This window comes from Symphalangus syndactylus, chromosome 4, assembly GCF_028878055.3.
Source record: "Symphalangus syndactylus isolate Jambi chromosome 4, NHGRI_mSymSyn1-v2.1_pri, whole genome shotgun sequence".
Lineage (NCBI taxonomy): Eukaryota > Metazoa > Chordata > Mammalia > Primates > Hylobatidae > Symphalangus > Symphalangus syndactylus.
The window spans coordinates 52,323,616-52,344,564 of NC_072426.2; the positions used below are offsets into that span (position 1 = coordinate 52,323,616).

Genomic DNA, 20,949 nt, shown 5'->3' on the forward strand with positions numbered 1-20,949 from the left:
TGTGATGTTAGGGTGTCAATTTTGGATCTTTCCTGCTTTCTCTTGTGGGCATTTAGTGCTATAAATTTCCCTCTACACACTGCTTTGAATGTGTCCCAGAGATTCTAGTATGTTGTGTCTTTGTTCTCGTTGGTTTCAAAGAACATCTTTATTTCTGCCTTCATTTTGTTATGTACCCAGTAGTCATTCTGGAGCAGGTTGTTCAGTTTCCATGTAGTTGAGCGGTTTTGAGTGAGTTTCTTAATCCTGAGTTCTAGTTTGATTGCACTGTGGTCTGAGAGACAGTTTGTTATAATTTCTGTTCTTTTACATTTGCTGAGGAGAGCTTTACTTCCAACTATGTGGTGAATTTTGGAATAGGTGTGGTGTGGTGCTGAAAAAAAAGTATCTTCTGTTGATTTGGGGTGGAGAGTTCTGTAGATGTCTATTATGTCCGCTTGGTGCAGAGCTCAGTTCAATTCCTGGGCACCCTTGTTAACTTTCTGTCTCGTTGATCTGTCTAATGTTGCCAGTGGGGTGTTAAAGTCTATTATTATTGTGTGGGAGTCTAAGTCTCTTTGTAGTTCACTCAGGACTTGCTTTATGAATCTGGGTGCTCCTGTATTGGGTGCATATATATTTAGGATAGTTAGCTCTTCTTATTGAATTTATCCCTTTACCATTATGTAATGGCCTCGTCTCTTTTGATCTTTGTTGGTTTAAAGTCTGTTTTATCAAAGACCAGGATTGCAACCCCTGCCTTAATTTGTTTTCCATTTGCTTGATAGATCTTCCTCCATCCCTTTATTTTGAGCCTATGTGTGTCTCTGCACGTGAGATGGGTTTCCTGAATGCAGCACACTGATGGGTCCTGACTCTTTATCCAATTTGCCAGTCTGTGTCTTTTAATTGGAGCATTTAGTCCATTTACATTTAAAGTTAATATTGTTATGTGAGAATTCGATCCTGTCATTATGATGTCAGTTGGTTATTTTGCTCATTAGTCGATGCAGCTTCTTCATAGCCTTGATGATCTTTACAATTTGGCACGATTTTGCAGTGGCTGGTACCGGTTGTTCCTTTCCATGTTTAGTGCTTCCTTCAGGAGCTCTTTGAGGGCAGGCCTGGTGGTGACAAACTCTCTCAGCATTTGCTTGTCTGTAAAGTATTTTATTTCTCCTTCACTTATGAAGCATAGTTTGGCTGGATATGAAATTCTGGGTTGAAAATTCTTTTCTTTAAGAATGTTGAATATCGGCCCCCACTCTCTTCTGGCTTGTAGAGTTTCTGCCGAGAGATCCGCTGTTAGTCTCATGGGCTTCCCTTTGTGGGTAACCCGACCTTTCTTCTCTGGCTGCCCTTAACATTTTTTCCTTCATTTCAACTTTGGTGAATCTGACAATTATGTGCCTTGGAGTTGCTCTTCTCAAGGAGTATCTTTGTGGCATTCTCTGTATTTCCTGAATCTGAATGTTGGCCTGCCTTGCTGGATTGGGGAAGTTCTCCTGGAAAATATCCTGCAGAGTGTTTTCCAACTTGGTTCCATTCTCCCCATCACATTCAGGTACACCAATCAGACATAGATTTGGTCTTTTCACATAGTCCCGTATTTCTTGGAGGCTTTGTTAGTTTCTTTTTATTCTTTTTTCTCTAAACTTCCCTTCTCGCTTCATTTCATTCATTTCATCTTCCATCACTGATACCCTTTCTTCCAGTTGATCGCATCAGCTCCTGAGGCTTCTGCATTCTTCACGTAGTTCTCGAGCCTTGGCTTTCAGCTCCATCAGCTCCTTTAAGCACTTCTCTGTATTAGTTATTCTAGTTATACTTTCATCTAAATTTTTTTCAAAGTTTTTAACTTCTTTGCCTTTGGTTTGAATTTCCTCCTGTAGCTCGGAGTAGTTTGATCGTCTGAAGCCTTCTTCTCTCAAGTCGTCAAAGTCATTCTCTGTCCAGCTTTGTTCCGTTGCTGGTGAGGAATTGCGTTCCTTTGGAGGAGGAGAGGTGCTCTGCTTTTTAGAATTTCCAGTTTTTCTGCTCTGTTTTTTCCCCATCTTTGTGGTTTTATCTACTTTTGGTCTTTGACAATGGTGATGTACAGATGGGTTTTCGGTGTGGATGTCCTTTCTGTTTGTTAGTTTTCCTTCTAACAGACAGGACCCTCAGCTGCAGGTCTGCTGGAGTTTGCTAGAGGTCCACTCCAGACCCTGTTTGACTGGGTCTCAGCAGCAGAGGCTGCAGAACAGCGGATTTTCATGAAGCGCGCATGCTACTGCCTGAGCGTTCCTCTGGAAGTTTTGTCTCAGAAGAGTACCTGGCCATGTGAGGTGTCAGTCCGCCCCTACTTGGGGATGCCTCCCAGTTAGGCTGCTCGAGGGTCAGGGGTCAGGGACCCACTTTAGGAGGCAGTCTGCCCATTCTCAGATCTCCAGCTGCGTGCTGGGAGAATCACTACTCTCTTCAAAGCTGTCAGACAGGGACATTTAAGTCTGCAGAAGTTACTGCTGTCTTTTTGTTTGTCTGTGCCCTGCCCCCAGAGGTGGAGCCTACAGAGGCAGGCAGGCCTCTTTGAGCTGTGGTGGGCTCCACCCAGTTTGAGCTTCCGGGCTGCTTTGTTTACCTAAGCAAGCCTGGGCAATGGCGGGCACCCCTCCCCCAGCCTTGCTGCCACCTTGCAGTTTGATCTCAGACTGCTGGGCTAGCAATGAGCGAGGCTCCATGGGCATAGGACCCTCCGAGCCAGGTGTGGGATATAATCTCCTGGTGTGCCGTTTTTTAAGCCCGTCGGAAAAGCGCAGTATTAGGGTGGGAGGTACCCAAATTTCCAGGAGCCATCTGTCACCCCGTCTTTGACTAGGAAAGGGAACTCCCTGACCCCTTGCACTTCCTGAGTGAGGCAATGCCTTGCCCTGCTTTGACTCGTGCACGGTGCACTGCACCTGCTGTCCTGCGTCCACTGTCTGGCACTCCCTAGTGAGATGTACCCGGTACCTCAGATGGAAATGCAGAAATCACCCATCTTCTGCATCGCTCATGCTGGGAGCTGTAGACCAGAGCTGTTCATATTCGGCTATCTTGGCTCCCTCAAGCCACAGTGTAACTTTCCTATCAGCTGCTTCTTAAAAGTCCATGAACTATATTTAAAGTGGATTTCTTCACTAGGAAGGATTCTCTACACTTCAATTGTACAAATCAAATCAGTATATGAAAAGGACCTCTGGATGGAAATAACTTCTGGACAAACATTTTTCAAGTACTTAGGCAGAAAAACTTATTGTAATGGGGTTACCAAATTTGCAAGATATATTGTAAAAAGCTTGAGAATGAATATAAATCTAGCTATTTTTTAATAGTCAAGAAAGAGAATTTTTTTTCCAGATTGCTCTGGATAATTTTCTATTTAAATATAGTAAATGCCCTTTTAATGCAAGCCTAGATCCCAGGTTTTAAATTTAAAAATTCTACCACCATAAAATGATGAAACGAGTATCTACCAAACATCCACAGCATAAAATTTGTTTCTGCAAACTTTTTGAAAAGTAAAATAATGCTTTAAAATAATGTTGGGGTACAGAAAACAATTCCTCAAAATACGAAACTTCAGCATGCTGAGTGCTTTCAAAATTGAAAGGCCGGGCACCCCCCAGTAGGGACAGACTGACACCTCACTCGGCTGGGTACTCCTCTGAGACAAAACTTCCAGAGGAACTATCAGACAGCTGAATTTGTGGTCTCACGAAAATCCGCTGTTCTGCAACCACCGCTGCTGACACCTAGCCAAACAGGGTCTGGAGTGGACCTCTAGTAAACTCCAACAGACCTACAGCTGAAGGTCCTGTCTGTTAGAAGGAAAACTAACAAACAGAAAGGACATCCACACCAAAAACCCATCTGTACATCACCATCATCAAAGACCAAAAGTAGAAAAAACCACAAAGATGGGGAAAAAACAGAGCAGAAAAACTGGACACTCTAAAAAGCAGAGCACCTCTCCTCCTCCAAAAGAACGCAGTTCCTCACCAGCAACGGAACAAAGCTGGACAGAGGATGACTTTGACGAGCTGAGAGAAGAAGCCTTCAGACGATCAAACTACTCCGAGCTACAGGAGGAAACTCAAAACAATAGCAAAGAAGTTAAAAACTTTGAAAAAAAATTAGACGAATGGATAACTAGAATAACCAATGGAGAGAAGGGCTTAAAGGAGCTGATGGAGCTGAAAGCCAAGTATTGAGAACTATGCGAAGATTGCAGAAGCCTCGGTAGCAGATGCGATCAACTGGAAGAAAGGGTATCGCTGATGGAAGATGAAATGAATGAAATGAAGCGAGAAGGGAAGTTTAGAGAAAAAAAGAATAAAAAGAAATGAACAAAGCCTCCAAGAAATTTGGGACTATGTGAAAAGACCAAACCTACGTCTGATTGGTGTACCTGAAAATGACAGGGAGAATGGAACCAAGTTGGAAAACACTCTGCAAGATATTATCCAGGAGAACTTCCCCAATCCAGCAAGGCAGGCCAACATTCAGATTCAGGAAATACAGAGAATGCCACAAAGATACTCCTTGAGAAGAGCAACTCCAAGGCATATAATTGTCAGATTCATCAAAGTTGAAATGAAGGAAAAAATGTTAAGGGCAGCCAGAGAGAAAGGTCGGGTTACCCACAAAGGGAAGCCCATCACACTAACAGCTGATCTCTCAGCAGAAACTCTACAAGCCAGAAGAGAGTGGGGGCCGATATTCAACATTCTTAAAGAAAAGAATTTTCAACCCAGAATTTCATATCCAGCCAAACTAAGCTTCATAAGTGAAGGAGAAATAAAATACTTTACAGACAAGCAAACGCTGAGTGATTTTGTCACCACCAGGCCTGCCCTCGAAGAGCTCCTGAAGGAAGCACTAAACATGGAAAGGAACAACTGGTACCAGCCACTGCAAAAACATGCCAAATTGTAAAGACCATTGACGCTAGGAAGAAACTGCATCAACTAACGAGCAAAATAACCAACTAACATCATAATGACAGGATCAGATTCACACATAACAATATTAACTTTAAATGTAAATGGGCTAAATGCTCCAATTAAAAGACACAGACTGGCAAACTGGATAAGGAGTCAGGACCCATCAGTGTGCTGTATTCAGGAAACCCATCTCACGTGCAGAGACACACATAGACTCAAAATAAAGGGATGGAGGAAGATCTATCAAGCAAATGGAAAACAAAAAAAGGCAGGGGTTGCAATCCTAGTCTCTGATAAAATAGACTTTAAACCAACAAAGATCAAAACAGACAAAGAAGGCCATTACATAATGGTAAAGGGATCAATTCAACAAGAAGAGCTAACTATCCTAAATATATATGCACCCAACACAGGAGTACCCAGATTCATAAAGCAAGTCCTGAGTGACCTACAAAGGGACTTAAACTCCCACACAATAATAATCAGAGATTTTAACACCCCACTGTCAACATTAGATAGATCAACGAGACAGAAAGTTAACAAGGATATCCAGGAATTGAACTCAGCTCTGCACAAAGTGGACCTAATAGACATCTACAGAACTCTCCTCCCCAAATCAACAGAATATACATTCTTTTCAGCACCACACCACACCTATTCCAAAATTCACCACATAGTTGGAAGTAAAGCTCTCCTCAGCAAATGTAAAAGAACAGAAATTATAACAAACTGTCTCTCAGACCACAGTGCAATCAAACTAGAACTCAGGATTAAGAAACTCACTCAAAACCGCTCAACTACATGGAAACCGAACAATCTGCTCCAGAATGACTACTGGGTACATAACAAAATGAAGGCAGAAATAAAGATGTTCTTTGAAACCAACGAGAACAAAGACACAACATACCAGAATCTCTGGGACACATTCAAAGCAGTGTATAGAGGGAAATTTATAGCACTAAATGCCCACAAGAGAAAGCAGGAAAGATCCAAAATTGACACCCTAACATCACAATTAAAAGAACTAGAAAAGCAAGAGCAAACACATTCAAAAGCTAGCAGAAGGCTAGAAATAACTAAAATCAGAGCAGAACTGAAGGAAATAGAGACACAAAAAACCCTTCAAAAAATTAATGAATCCAGGAGCTGGTTTTTTGAAAAGATCAACAAAATTGATAGACTGCTAAGAGAGAAGAATCAAATAGATGCAATAAAAAATGAAAAAGGGGATATCACCACTGATCCCACAGAAATACAATCTACCATCAGAGAATACTACAAACACCTCTATGCAAATAAACTAGAAAATCTAGAAGAAATGGATAAATTCCTCGACAAATACACCCTCCCAAGACTAAACCAGGATGAAGTTGAATCTCTGAATAGACCAATAACAGGCTCTGAAATTGTGGCAATAATCAATAGCCTACCAACCAAAAAGAGTGCAGGACCTGATGGATTCACAGCCGAATTCTACCAGAGGTACAAGGAGGAACTGGTACCATTCCTTCTGAAACTATTCCAATCGATAGAAAAAGAGGGAATCCTCCCTAATACATTTTATGAGGCCAGCATTGTCCTGATACCAAAGCCTGGCAGAGACATAACCAAAAAAGAGAATTTCAGACCAATATCCTTGATGAACATTGATGCAAAAATCCTCAATAAAATACTGGCAAACCGAATCCAGCAGCACATCAAAAAGCTTATACACCATGATCAAGTGGGCTTCATCCCTGGGATGCAAGGCTGGTTCAACATATGCAAATCAATAAATGTAATCCAGCATATAAACAGAACCAAAGACAAAAACCACATGATTATCTCAACAGATGCAGAAAAGGCCTTTGACAAAACTCAACAACCCTTCATGCTAAAAACTCTCAATAAATTAGGTATTGATGGGACGTATCTCAAAATAATAAGAGCTATCTATGACAAACCCATAGCCAATATCATAGTGAATGGGCAAAAACTGGAAGCATTCCCTCTGAAAACTGGCACAAGACAGGGATGCCCTCTCTCACCGCTCCTATTCAACACAGTGCTGGAAGTTCTGGCCAGAGCAATCAGGCAGGAGAAGGAAATAAAGGGTATTCAATTAGGAAAAGAGGAAGTCAAATTGTCCCTGTTTGCAGATGACATGATTGTATATCTAGAAAACCCCATCGTCTCAGCCCAAAATCTCCTTAAGCTGATTAGCAACTTCAGCAAAGTCTCAGGATACAAAATCAATGTACAAAAATCACAAGCATTCTTGTATACCAATCACAGACAAATAGAGAGCCAAATCATGAGTGAACTCCCATTCACAATTGCTTCAAAGAGAATAAAATACCTAGGAATCCAACTTACAAGGGATGTGAAGGACCTCTTCAAGGAGAACTACAAACCACTGCTCAATGAAATAAAAGAGGATACAAACAAATGGAAGAACATTCCATGCTTATGGGTTGGAAGAATCAATATCGTGAAAATGGCCATACTGCCCAAGGTAATTTATAGATTCAATGCCATCCCCATCAAGCTACCAATGACTTTCTTCACAGAATTGGAAAAAACTACTTTGAAGTTCGTATGGAACCAAAAAAGAGCCCGCATCGCCAAGTCAATCCTAAGCCAAAAGAACAAAGCTGGAGGCATCACGCTACCTGACTTCAAACTATACTACAAGGCTACAGTAACCAAAACAACATGGTACTGGTACCACAACAGAGACATAGATCAATGGAACAGAACAGAGCCCTCAGAAATGATGCCACATATCGACAACTATCTAATCTTTGACAAACCTGACAAAAACAAGAAATGGGAAAGGATTCCCTATTTAATAAATGGTGCTGGGAAAACTGGCTAGCCATATGTAGAAAGCTGAAACTGGATCCCTTCCTTACACCTTATACAAAAATTAATTCAAGATGGATTAAGAACTTAAATGTTAGACCTAAAACCATTAAAATCCTACAAGAAAACCTAGGCAATACCATTCAGGACACAGGCGTGGGCAAGGACTTCATGTCTAAAACACCAAAACAATGGCAACAAAAGCCAAAATTGACAAATGGGATCTAATTAAACTAAAGAGCTTCTGCACAGCAAAAGAAACTACCATCAGAGTGAACAGGCAACCTACAAAATGCGAGAAAATTTTTGCAACCTACTCATCTGACAAAGGGCTAATATCCAGAATCTACAATGAACTCAAACAAATTTACAAGAAAAAAACAAATAACCCCATCAAAAAGTGGGCAAAGGACATGAACAGACACTTCTCAAAAGAAGACATTTATGCAGCCAGAAAACACATGAAAAAATGCCCATCATCACTGGCCATCAGAGAAATGCAAGTCAAAACCACAGTGAGATACCATCTCACACCAGTTAGAATGGCCATCATTAAAAAGTCAGGAAACAACAGGTGCTGGAGAGGATGTGGAGAAATAGGAACACTTTTACACTGTTGGTGGGACTGTAAACTAGTTCAACCATTGTGGAAGTCAGTGTGGTGATTCCTCAGGGATCTAGAACTAGAAATACCATTTGACCCAGCTATCCCATTACTGGGTATATACCCAAAGGACTATAAATCATGCTGCTATAAAGACATATGCACACGTATGTTTATTGCGGTACTATTCACAATAGCAAAGAGTTGGAACCAACCCAAATGTCCAACAATGATAGACTGGATTAAGAAAATGTGGCACATATACACCATGGAATACTATGCAGCCATAAAAAATGATGAGTTCATGTCCTTTGTAGGGACATGGATGAAACTGGAAAACATCATTCTCAGTAAACTATCGCAAGGACAAAAAACCAAACACCACATGTTCTCACTTATAGGTGGGAATTGAACAATGAGAACTCATGGACACAGGAAGGGGAACATCACACTCCAGGGACTGTTGTGGGTTGGGGGGAGGGGGGAGGGACAGCAGTAGGAGATATACCTAATGCTAAATGACAAGTTAATGGGTGCGGCAAAACAACATGGCACATGGATACATATGTAACAAACCTGCACATTGTGCACATGTACCCTAAAACCTAAAGTATAATAATAAAGACTAAAAACTAAAAAAAAAAAAAAAAAGAAAAAGAAAATTGAAAGGCCTCAGAAATAAGCTTCACAACCAAGGTTTTTCTCTGATCCCTCCCTCATTTCCCTGTGTCTCTGATCTTTCCCAAAGCACCAGAAGGAGCTGTCTCTGGAATTTCCTTATCCAGCTGGATGGTCACTACAACTTACGGCATCTTTATCCCACAATCTCTGCCTCCAACCTTTGGGATTTATTCATTCTCCCTGATAATTTATGATGAAACCAACAGCTCTACAAAACAGCAGATCTGTGTTTTGACCTTAAATAAAGTTTCAGGTATGCAAAAACTAATTTTATACTGGAAGTAAAATACAGAGAATTTGCTTAGTGAGAGAGAGGCCCAGGAGGTTCTGAAATCCCACTCACCAACAAGTATACTGCTGATGTAAACTGGCTGTATAAAATGACTCAGCAATGCTCCCTGTACACCAAGCACTTCCCATCTGGTCAATTTGTCACTTGAGGACATACTGCTTATTCTATTAACACCATCTTTAGGACAGTAAACAGTCAGATAAATTTTGCCTTCAACAGCCACGTGGAGACAGAGTTCTTCATTGGCTTCAAATGCAGATATAGAATGTGGATTAAGACGTCTAGAGGAAGAAAAGAAAGTTTCTTCCTTTAAAAAACAAAAGTGACAGAACAAAATCTACCTGTACCTAACAGCTGTTCTCTAACATGTTTAACTTCCCAGTGTACATTTAATTCCAGTAACAGAAACAGATGCAAGAAAGCAAGGTAGGAATGGAGTGCCTTTATTCTACAATAGTACTATAAAACAGAAATTAACCACATCTAGAGCTTCCAATAGAGCTATTTTTCATATTACCACCACTTTATGTCCCTTAAAATCCAAAGAAACACTAATTTTTATCCCTATCATAGTTTGTGAATTAGTTCCTTCCTCTGTATGAAAATTTTTTAAAACTACAAAATGAAAGAAAGGAAAACTATTTTTCTTTGTCATCTTCAATAAAAATGCAAAATTATTTTTCTTTAAGGTTCTTTCTAGAGAACCGTGACCTTAATTTCAAAGGTGTTCCTAGAGGGATTTTTATTAAAATATTACCCATGGTTACCACTAGATGGTCAGACTTAAAGTGACTTTTACTATCTTCTTTGTTCTTGTTTGTACTGTTTAAATGTTATGCTACCTGATGATATTCATTCATCAAAGCAGTAATATTTTGGCCATAGGTTAAAGTTTTTCTTAACTCTCGTATTTGTATGTGAGTAGTGCATAAATCCATACTTCCTAAAGTTTATGAGGTCTTAAAAATAGAAAGGAGTAGAAGATTTTTTTAAAACATAGCATAGCAAAAAAAGTGGTGAAGTACATGGAACTTTTACGCACAGGTTGAGTGTTGCTTATCTAAAATGCTTGGAAATAGAAGTGTTTCAGATTTTGTTTTTTTCACACTGGAATATTTACTTTATACATACCAGTTGAACACAAATCCAAAAATCTGAAATATGAAATGCTCTAATGAGAATTTCCTTTGAGCGTCATGTCAGTGCTCAAAAAGTTTCCGATTTTGGAGCATTTTGAATCTCCGACTTTTGGATTTGGGAAGCTCAACCTGTAGAAGTAATAGATTAGATTGAGGGGAAGGGAAAAGGATTTGGGGTCTCCTGCAGGCCACAAATAACAACTCAAAGCTGAAGAGAAAATATGGGTAATTGGAATTTATATGTTCTATTTGCTGTAGAAAGTCAGGATGTATGGCATGGCCATCCTACTTGCTTTTAAAAACAACTTCTATAATACTTACAACTGTGACTTAATCTGGGCTGATCCTTTAGGCAACTGGTTCATGTAAAGGCAAATGTTGATATTCTGTTTAAGAGTGAGTAGATTAGAAGTTGGTTCTGTACAAAATATTGATTTTTCCATCATAGCAGGATTTTTGCTGTAGAAGAGCAGAAGTTGTCTATAAAAGTACCTAAAATAAATGTTATAATTTTGTCAAGTAATAAACTTTATAAAAGATGTATCTTAATGAGCGTCATGTCCACATGTGTCACAAGCAATGTCCTGCATGTCAGAAGTTTTGACACAGGTAAGAACTCCTAAATTAATCTTAGCTTTATTTAATGAAAAATTAAGTTTCTTGACAGTTCTCAACTGGAGCCCAGTCTGCCCTGTAACCTGACTTAAAACACCATTCTTTCTCTATTACATTAGAGTCTCTATCACATTAGAGTCTCCCAACTATCATCTTCTCCAAAAGACTCATTTCTCTACTGATTGCTCCCTTCTTCGTCAGACAGTTCTGCTCCCAGCCTCCCAGATGAACTGCCAACTTTTTGCCTTACTTCTACTTCCCCTTCCCTACCCAAACAAACTACTACAAAAATGACAAAAACTGTGGTCCCTGCTCCTTAATGGTTTTAAAGAAAAAATACAAGAGCATAGGAACAATACAATGAACACAAGAAGTTGTATTAAGAAATGAAGCAGATATAGTTACCAATAATTTATTGTATGTTTCAAAATAACTAAATGAGTGGAAATGGAATGCTCCCAACACAAAGAAATGAAAAATGATTGAGGACAGGGATATCCCAATTACCCTGACTTGATCATTACACATTTAATGGTTGTATCAAAATATCACATTTACCTTATAAATATGCACAACTATTATATATTCACAATAATTAAAAATTTTAAAATTCAAATTGTTTTTTTAAAGGGAAGCAGATCTCTTGAAAGACTACAACAACTAATCAAATCAAGGACAAATACTATTTTGCTTATTTAATAAACCATGACTTTAAGATATACTCCCTTGAATCCCATAATCAAAAATATATAGTAAAAATTAAGCAGCAGTATGTAAAAATGCCAAGCACAGGAATAAGCAACACAAAAGAGGTAGTTTTTAAAGAGGTCAAATAATTCCATAAGCACCGAGAGGGGTGGAGGGCAATGAGATGCATTATCCTCATAGTCTTGCTGAGTAACGTTTAAGATTATAGGATTCCTCATTATTAGAGATACAAATTTATATTTTTTCAGGTATATGTATCTAAATTTATTTTAAAATACTCTAGTGAAGAAAACACCAACACAAAAAGTGAGAATGCAGAGATTTAACAAGGACAGTAGAATGCTAATAACCGTTGAAGCTGAATGAGAATTTGTTATCCTATTCTCACTTGAGTGTCTTTGAAAACATCCATAAGAGGCCAGGCACGGTGGCTCACCCCTGTAATCCCAGCATTTTGGGAGGCCAAGGGGGGCAGATCACAAGGTCAGGAGGTCAAGACCAGCCTAGCCAACACAGTGAAACCCCGTCTCTACTAAAAATACAAAAAAATAGCCGGACATGGTGGCAGGTGCCTGTAATCCCAGCTACTCGAGAGGCTGAGGCAGGAGAATTGCTTGAACCTGGGAGGGAGAGGTTGCAGTGAGCGGAGATCTCGCCATTGCACTCCAGCTTGGGCAACAGTGTGAGACTCCGTCTCAGAAACAAACAAACAAACAAACAAAAAACACAAAAAAAGCCCAAAACATCCATAAGAAAAAGTTAAATAAAAAGTCATTTTAATGGTTTAAAGAACCAAAATGAATAAGATCTAGTATTTGATGGCACAACAGGATGACAATAGTCAATAATTTAATTGTACATTTTAAAATAACTAAACAACTATAATTGAAATCTTTTTAACACAAGATAAATGCTTGAGGTGATACATACTCCATTTACCCTGAAGTGATTATTATGTACTGTATGCCTGTGTCAAAATAGCTTATGCACACTATAAACATATACATTATGTAGCCACAAAAATTAAAAATAAGAAATTATAAAATTTAAAAAAGAATTCCTAATTTAGTAGGAATAAAGAGGAATTAAAAACAAAACAAAAAATAACCAAAAGCTGGTGGATATTATAAGCAGCACTCATTTCCCATTTTACATGTTTTCATATGAAGTGACTTGCAAATTCCTTTCTTTCCCACTTGCTATTCATTCCTCTTGTAAAGAACAGAGTGACTGAGTCTGGAAAAAGAAACTAGGCATGCTCACCTAAGCCCTTTTCTCCCTCTCTCTTCAAGATATGTCAGCCTCAAGAATCCCTTATCTATATATACTGCTTTATGGTAAACTTTGCGTAATCCTCATGAATAAAAACCTGTTGGTTTCTGGTGCTATCCTTCGATAAGTATGGCTAATTCAGGGGTGATATAAGACCAAGCCTACTTAGTGCAGATCAAAAGCTATACTTTCCAGTAACCTTAGTCATAAAAAAGTGTTATCTTTATCTTTCAAAAAAATATATTGTAGGAATATTTTTTTTTTGAGACAAGATGTTAGTCTATTGCCCATGCTGGAGTGCAGTGGAGCAGTCTTGGTTCACTGCAACCTCAATCTTCTGGGCTCAAGCAATCCTCCCACCTCATTCTCCAAAGTAGCTGGGACTAACAGTTGCGTGCCACCATACCTGGCTAATTTTATTTTTTTGTAGAAACTAGGTCCCACAATGTTGCCCAGGCTGGTCTCAAACTCTTGTACTCCAGCAATCCTCCCACTTCAGCTTCCCAAAGTGTTGGGATTACAGGTGAGAGCTACTATGCCCAGCTGATTGCAGGATTCTTAAAACTGAGTTTGGCTGGGTGCGGTGGCTCACTCCTATAATCCCAGCACTTTGGGAGGCCAAGGCAAGTGGCTCACCTGAGATCAGGAGTTCAAGACCAGCCTGACCAACATAGTGAAACCTTGTCTCTACTAAAATACAAAAAATTAGCCGGGCGTGTTGGTGCATGCCTGTAATCCTAGGTATTTGGGAGGTTGAGACAGCAGAATCACTTGGACCTGGAAGCCGGAGGTTGCAGTAAGCCGAGATTGTGCCACTGTATTCCAGCCTGGGCAACAAAAGTGAAACTCCATTTCAAAACAAAACAAAATAACAAAAACTGAGTTCACAGGTCTTAATAATAGAAGCCACTAAAATCCACAGGGTAGACATTGGCGTTACTATGATAAATGTTCCGAAGGTGACATGGAATTAATCCGATGACTTAGATAAGAAAATGTGACACCCTTGGCTCTATGATCAATAAAATTCCATTTGTAAATGAAGACATTTATATGAAGTTACTTTGGGCTGAGGGCATTCATATTTAATAACATTAAAATATGTATTGTCTTACCTAAGAAGAGACCTTCTTGCTGTAACAACAGCATGAGTGTCATGCAATACTCTTCCATTTGGCTTAATGTCCTGGCTGTAATTGTATTCACCTGTGCCTATAGCTACAACCTCATGTTGTCCAGCTGAAAGAAAAAGGTATACAGTAGCAGGTTAATTTAACCTCTCTCTTCCCTACGTTCAACTCTTACCTCTATCTCACCATTTTTAATTTAGTAGAATATATGAACTGAAAAGATGAAAAAATAATTCCACAATTTAAAATGAGAGTCTTAGAGTCTTCTAAGAAGCAAAATTAAAAAGTAGTGTCTCAATGAAAAGGGCAGATGTTTTATAATACTTCATCTAAATCTTTACCAAGATCAACGGAATTACCAAATGTCCTTGGCTTTCAAATATGGCTATTCTTCTACATCTAGATGTATTTGATCTTCTAAGACACTTCATTTGCCATTCTGCTTCTGTCTTAAATTATCTATATTTAATGCCTCTAATTTTTCTTAATCCACTCAAACCCTATAAACCAAATTAGTTTCTTTCTCTGTTCTACTGGAGCTGCTTTCTTAAAAACAAAAAAGAAACACAAACCCTTATGCTTTTTCCAGTAGCTTCCCTCCATTCACATTTTGCTGTGGCCCGCTTGAAATCTCCTGGAAATTCTATGCTCCAAAAATACACAATTGGAAGTCTTTTTTCCTCTCACATTCTAATTCTTTCCATTGCCCAGTGACTAGATCACTCTTTTTCCCCCCATATTCCCCTTTGAATATCCTCCTCATTCTTTCTATCTCTTACGTCAGGAAATCCTGAGTTTTCGTTTTTCAAACAAAGTTCAGTTCTACATTTACAACCGCCTAATGGATTTTTACTATTAGGCTGGTGCAAAAGTAATTGCAGTTCTTAATCATTTTTTTTTTTTTTTGGCACCAACCTAATAACTCAGCAACAATTGCTGAGGTGTTACCAAGTATCAGGCACTAAAGTGGATGTTAGGAATAAAATGTTGAGCAAGACATACCTTCATAAGGCTTATAGCAGAAGAGACAGAAAAAAGATTAAACAAACCCCAAAGTGTGATAAGTGCTTTGAAGGAAACAATTATGGGGCTTACGTGAAGATAATGAGAGAAAAGCTTACCTCATGCAGAATCCCTCCCTAACGAGCTGAAATTTAAGCTTCAGCACCAGTGAGACAAAGGGTATTCTAGCCAAAAGAAATAACACGTGCACACCGCCCTGGGCAAAGACAGAAGACTATTTCTCTCCTGGGCAAAGAGAGAAGTATAGCTAATCTAGTAAGTGGGGTGAAGGGAATGGTGTAAGATGAAGTTGGAGAAAGAGGTGTTATATAGTATACTATGCTGAGAAGTTTATGGATTTTTACCAAAGAGCTATGGGGAAGCTACCGAAGTAAAAACCATCTTGGGTTACATTTCCCTCCTACAAAGCAAACAAAATAATCGACAAAATAAAAAGACAACTTACGGAACAGATGAAAATATTTGCAAACCATATCTCCAATAAAGCGTTAATACTCAAAGTATATATGTAACTCCCACAACTCAATAGTAAGAAGCAACTAACTTGATTTAAAAATGGAAACAGAACCTGAAAAGACATTTTCTTTTATAGAAGACACACAAACAGGTATATGACAAGGTGCTCAACATCACTAATCACCAGAGAAATGCAAGTCAAAATCACAATGAGATATCCTCACTCCTGTTAGGATGTCTATTATCAAAAAGTCAAAATGTAAGTTTTCGTGAGGATGTAGATAAAAACCCTTATACGTTGTTGGCAGAAATGTAAATTTTTATAGGCATTGTGGAAAACTATGGAGATTCCGCAACAAAATAAACTATAACTTGCCATATAATCCAGCAATCCCACTTCTGTGTATATATCCAAAGGAAGTGAAATTAATATCCGAAGAGGTATCTACACTCCCACGTTCACTGTAGCATTATTCACAATAGCCAAGATACAGAAACAACCTAAATGTCCCAATAAAGGAACAGATAAAGAAACTACGACATATATAAATGGAATATTTTTCAGCCCCCCCAAAAAGAAGAAAATTCTGCCATTTTCAACAATATGAATGAACCTGGAAGACATTATGTTAAGTGAAGTAAGCCAGACACAGAAAGACAAACACTGCATAATCTCACTCATATGTGGAATCTAAAAAGGTTGAACTCATAAAAACAGAGTAGAATGGTGGTTACTAGCAGTTAGAAAGAAGGGGAAATGGAGACACATTAATCAAAGGGTACAAACTTGGAGTTGTGAAACTAATAACTTCTGGAGACCTAATGTAGAGCATGGAGACTACAGTTAATAATAATGTATTGTATATTTGAAATTTGTTGTCAATACTGTAGGTGGTAGGGTGGACAGCAGGTAGACCAGGAGGGTATTGTGGTAGAAAAAACAAGGAGTGGTAAACTATGTTAAATGTTTCTGGAAAGTCAAGTAAATAGGTAACAAAATCCACTGGATTGTGCAACATGCAGGCAGTGGGTACCTTGGCAAGGCTGATTTCCAAGAAGTAGTGGAGAAAAAGAAAAAACTAAGTTGAAGTAAACAGTAGACACAGTGGCTGTCAGGAGCTTCTTGATGAAGTCTGGCTACAAAGTCAAATAAATAATGACAGGGTTAAGTAAAAAGGTGTCATGGGTTTAAAGGAGGGTTTCTTTGTTTTATTTTTAGGATGGAAATTTGGGAAGCCAGGCTTTCCAGAATACTGAAGAGATGAAAGCAAAGATATATTATTCATGGACACCTGGGCACAGACTCTGCTTTCATTCCTAGGATACGGATGTCACGCTATGAATGCTGAATCTGACTCAATAACCAGGTCTGTAAACCTTCCCTTAAATAGAATTATATAGTGTCAGCATAAGTTCTGGAATGGTGATAATAAGCTCTGAGTTGTAAAGGGTAATACTGTAGCAAAGAACTCAGCTTCTTTCTCAGCTCTGTAACTCAACTTGCAATGCTTCAGGGAGACACTTGTTTGTTATTGCCAGAAAAAGAAGAGTTAACTGAAAGAAAGAATTTATCAAGATGTGAGAAGGAATGGAATCAGAATTTAAGTAGAAGAATTAGCCTATATGAGGAGTGATGCTTCCTCTACTGTCACAGTAGAGAAGATGCATACAAGTGCAGGAAAGTATATAGATTTGGTGGCAGGGGAGGGAAGGACATTTAGATTTGACAGCTTCTTATAGACCCAATTAAAAATGATAAGGTGATTTTTGATGGGGGAAAACGGCAGATAGGACACAGGGTTAGCATGCAGCTTCCACTTGGATGAACAGAATAGTGTGTGGAGACTCACATCATGAACTTTTACTCCAAAAACCACTGCAGGAACATACCAGGAAAACGAAAGGAATTCACAGACCCTTTGAAAGAAGTAGCTTGCCATTGCAAACTCTGTGAGAAGGCTGAAAAACTGAGTTCCCAAAGTGGGAGGTGGGGAAAAGTCTACCTCTGAACACACATCCCTACTGGGGAACCTAAAAATCCAGATCACAGGAGAAGGACTGAACTTTCCCTAGAGATGAAATAAATTTAGGAAGCCAAGCAAAATAGAAGACAAACAGTGGGAAGAGCCCTGTAGGAGATCCCAGTCCCCAGCCCATGGAAGTCATCCCTGGCTTTATCTCAAGGGGTCCTTGGGTAAGGCAGCCAGTGGGACTGGGAAGGGGCTACAGGTTAAAGGAAGCTTCTAGCTGAAGTCTGTCATAATTTTGACCACGCACAAATTTTTCTGAGCAGAATCCATGGGGGTGAATGGGAAGTGCAGATAGAAGTGCAGAAGCCACACCCTATGACAGGCTCCAGGCCTGAAAGCCCTGCTTGCTTTCTCAGTGGGGAGGATTATAGCCTCCTCGTGCAAGATCTCAGCGCTGCCTGCTGCAGCCTGAATATAAACTGGGCTCTGTTGGTGGGGCACTGCAGGAGTGAGACTGGCCTTGTTGGCTGTGTGGGGGCTGGGTGAGGCCTGTCAGTGCTGGCTTTCCCCAACTTCCCTGGTGACATGTATGACAGGGCAGAGGCAGCCATAATCCCCCTAAAACATAACTCCATTGGACTGAGAAGCATCCTGCCATTCCCCACAGTGGCCACAGCACAAGAAGAGTCTGAGCTCAGACCCACCTAACTCTGCTTCTGCCTCATGGTTTTTCTCTACCTACGCTGGTAGCCGAAGACAAAAGGCACTCTTGGGAGCTCTACAGCCCCATCCACTGCCAGATAAACCTGAATACTTATCCTGGCTAAGGTAGGGCAAGCTTAGATCCCCCCATTCTCCTATGGCAGCTGCTGCCCTCTTAAAAGTGCCACCTCCTGACTGGAGGCCAATCAACTCAAGCCATTACAGCAACTCATAACAGAACCACCCTGCTCCAAAGAAGGAGAAAACAACAGCTAATTTCACTACCTGCAACATCCTGGCTAACCAGAGGTCCTGAGTCTGTCCATGTGACAACTTCACTGCTAGCATAACCAGCATTTGAGAAAACCAGCACACTAAACAAAACTATAACCAAGGATTCCCCAGAGTCCACTTCACTACCCTGCCATCTCTACCAGAGCAGGTTCTGGTATTCATGGCTGGGAGACCTGAAGATGGATCACATCACAGGACTCTTCGCAGACATTCTCCAGCACCAGCCTGCAGCCCGGTAACCCTGCTGGATGGCTACACCCAGAAGGGCAATAATAATCACTGCAGTCTGGCTCTCAGGAAAATCCATCCTTAGGGGAAGGGGGAGAGCACCACACCAAGGGCTCACCCCGTGGAAAAAAAGAATGTGAAGAGCAGACCTTGAGTTCCAGATATTTCCACTGAAACAGTCTCCCCAAATGAGAAGGAACCAGAAAAGTAAATCTGGTAATATCACAAAACAAGATTCTATAACACCCCTAAAAGATCACACTAGCTCTCCAGCAATGCATCCAAACCAAGAATAAATCTCTGAACTGCCAGATAAAGAATTCAGAAGATTATTAAGCTCCTCAAGGAGGTACCAGAGAAAGGTGAAAACCAAATTAAAGAAATTAAAAACATATATAGGGTATGGATGAAAAAGTCTCCAGAGAAAAAGCTATCATAACGAAAATAAAATCACAACTTCTGGAAAAGACATACTTAGAGAAATAGAGAAATACAAAATGCACTGGAAAGTTTCAGCAATAGACTAGAACAAGTAGAAGAAATAACTTCAGAGCTCAAAGACAAGGCTTTTAATTAATCCAATCTGACAAAGACAAAGAAAATAGAATACAAAAAAATGAACAAAGCCTCCAAGAAATTTGGGATTATGTTAAATGACTAAATATAATAACTATGGTGTTCTTGAGGAAGAAGAGAAATCTAAAAGTTTGGAAAACGTATTTGAGGGAAAAATTTAGGAAAACTTCACTGGCCTTGCTAGAGATGTAGACATCCAAACATAAGCAGCTCAAAGAACACCTGGGAAATTCATCACAAAAAGATCATCACCCAGGTACAAAGTCATCAGGCTATCTAAAGTCAAGATGAAGGAAAGAATCTTAAGAGCATGAGAAAAAAGCATCAGGTAACCTATAAAGGAAAACCTATCAGATTAACAGTAGATTTCTCAGCAGAAACCCTACAAGTCAGAAGGGATTGGGGTCTTACCTTTAGACTCCTTAAACAATAATTATCAGCCAAGAATATTGTATCCAGCAAAACTGAGCTTCATGAATGAAGGAAAGATAAAGTCTTTTTCAGACAAACAAATGCTAAGAGAATTCACCACTGTGAAGCCAGTATTAAATAAATGCTAAAAGGACTTATGAATCTTGAAACAAAACGTCAGAATACACCAAAATAGAAGCTCATAAAAGCATAAATTTCACAGGGCCTATAAAACAATAACACAATTAAAAAAAACACCGAAGGTATTCAGGCAACAACTAGTATGATGAATAGAACAGTACCCCATATCTCAAGACTAACGTTGTATGTAAATGGCCTAAATGCTCCACTTAAAAGATATGGAATTGCAGAATGGATAAGAACTCACCAACCAAATTTCTGCTGTATTCAAGAGACTCGCCTAACACATAAGGACTCACATAAGGTAAAGAGGTGGAAAAAGATACTCCATGCAAATGGAAACCAAAAGTAAGCAGGAGTAGCTATTCTTATATCAGATAAAACAAACTTTAAAGCAGCAGCAGTTTAAAAAGACACAGAGGGACATCATATAATGATAAAAGGATTAGTCCAACAGGAAAATATCATAATCCTAAATATATATGCACTTAACACTGGAGCTCACAAATTTATAAAATAACTACTACCACCTAAGAAAAAAGATAAGACAGCAACACAGTAATAGTGGGGGACTTTAATACTCCACTAACAACACTACACAGGTCATCAAGAGAGAAAGTCAACAAAGAAACAATGGACTTAAACTATACCCTACAACAAATGAACTTAGCAGATATTTACAGAACATTCTACCCAACAACTGCAGAATATACATTTTATTCATTAGCACATGGAATATTCTACCAGATAGACCATATGACAGGTTACAAAACAAGTCTCAGTAAATTTAAGAAAACTGAAATTATATCAAGTACTCTCTCAGACTACAGTGGAATAAATTTGAAAATTAACTCCAAAAGGAACGCTCAAAGCTATAGAAGTATATGGAAATTAAATAATGTGCTCTTGAATGATCTTTG

General features: G+C 39.2%; 1 protein-coding gene across 7 annotated transcripts in view; it reads right to left on the minus strand.

The window, feature by feature from the left end:
• ADAD1 (adenosine deaminase domain containing 1) overlaps positions 1-20,949 on the minus strand; it is a 62,486-nt gene that overhangs the window by 19,136 nt on the left and 22,401 nt on the right. For 4 of the 7 annotated variants that reach the window (XM_055274672.2, XM_055274668.2, XM_055274671.2 and 1 more), the window contains exons 7-9: positions 14,214-14,337; positions 10,825-10,995; positions 9,416-9,645 (exon numbers count right to left, since the gene is read on the minus strand). In XM_055274672.2, the coding sequence (XP_055130647.1) occupies positions 9,416-9,645; positions 10,825-10,995; positions 14,214-14,337 (525 nt within the window). The remainder of the gene's footprint in view (positions 1-9,415; positions 9,646-10,824; positions 10,996-14,213; positions 14,338-20,949) is intronic. The other 3 variants (XM_055274670.2, XM_063637929.1, XM_055274674.2) reach the window with 1 other exon arrangement.